General features: G+C 39.2%; 1 protein-coding gene across 1 annotated transcript in view; it reads right to left on the bottom strand.

Moving 5' to 3' along the window:
• LOC106513927 (immunoglobulin-like domain-containing receptor 1) overlaps positions 1–1,151 on the bottom strand; it is a gene marked incomplete in the record, with an annotated part of 8,808 nt that extends 7,657 nt beyond the window's left edge. The window contains 1 exon segment of the mRNA XM_014002988.1: positions 807–1,151. Within this exon segment, the coding sequence (XP_013858442.1) occupies positions 807–852 (46 nt within the window).
• Positions 1,152–1,180: the final 29 nt, after the last annotated feature.

Below are 1,180 nucleotides of genomic sequence, written 5' to 3'. Positions count from 1 at the left end.
AACTATCAGTAGCAAAAGGTGAAATAAAAATATAAAAGGGCTAACCAAAAGCACAAACAGAGGACAGTAAAGGTAGCAGAATAATAACAAAAATCAGCAAAAGAAAACAACAGAATGAAGTGAAACAAACTGAATCCTGAGAGACTCAAAGCAGAAAAGTTTTATTCTGGTTTCATTTCAGAGAAAATGATTTTGTGAGTTTCTTATCTGCTGTATGTAAACATCTGGTCACATCTGTAAGTAACCTGATATTTTATTTGTTGATGAAGCTTTTAATTTGTTGTATGAAATAATCATTAAATTGAACGGAAATAAAAAATATTTGACTGTTTGATGAGGACAAAGGTTGGATTCTCCTCAAAGAAAAGAAGCAGAACCAGAAAAACCAGCAGAACCAACCAGAGACAGGAAAGCTTTTACTGTGAAACTTCACCTGAAACCAGCTTTACTTCAGCTGCACAACCAACAACCTGCTGGTTCAACCCAAACATCAGCTCTTCATCTTTAAATTCATCATTTAACTAGAAAACTAACAAATAATTATGTTTTTATTGTTTTCTTATTATTGTTGTTGTTATAAGTAAAGAACATGACATCTGTTTGAGACTTAAACTCATGTCAGGCTTTAAATAAGTTAAACAAGGAGCTCATTCTGATTATTTCTGATAAACTAACTCTGCTCACGTGACCGATACCTGCACCTGTAGGTCAGATAAACAAACAAACATTTGTTCAGAAAGAGTTTCAGCTGACTTCCTGTTCTCTGTACAGGAAGTCAGAAGGTTCAAACAAATCCTGATATTTACCTGTTAGAAGGGAAACAAGGAGCAGCGCGACAGGTAGAGTCCTCATGGTGACCAGAGTCCTCCGGGAGAGGCAGACAGGTGAGCAGACAGGTGAGCAGGTAGACCCTCAGAGGAACTTAAACTCCACACAGAAAGTCAAAAAATCAAATGAAATGTTCAAAACTGCCAAACGAGTAGCCTTCAGGTGAATCCGGGTTGGTCCAACATTCAGCTCATCATGACTCTCCTTCAGCTCCTCTTCGCTTCCAGGTTGATACCGAGCTCACCTGAAGCCCCGCCCCGAAACAGGTGAACTCATCCGGAGCGGTGACGTAGACAGGTGAGCTGAATTCCCCTCCAACACAAAACGGAAACCAGAGTCCTGCATTCAAACA

This window comes from Austrofundulus limnaeus, unplaced genomic scaffold (assembly GCF_001266775.1).
Source record: "Austrofundulus limnaeus strain Quisiro unplaced genomic scaffold, Austrofundulus_limnaeus-1.0 Scaffold16, whole genome shotgun sequence".
NCBI lineage: Eukaryota > Metazoa > Chordata > Actinopteri > Cyprinodontiformes > Rivulidae > Austrofundulus > Austrofundulus limnaeus.
This window is presented reverse-complemented; position numbering and strand designations above follow the sequence as displayed.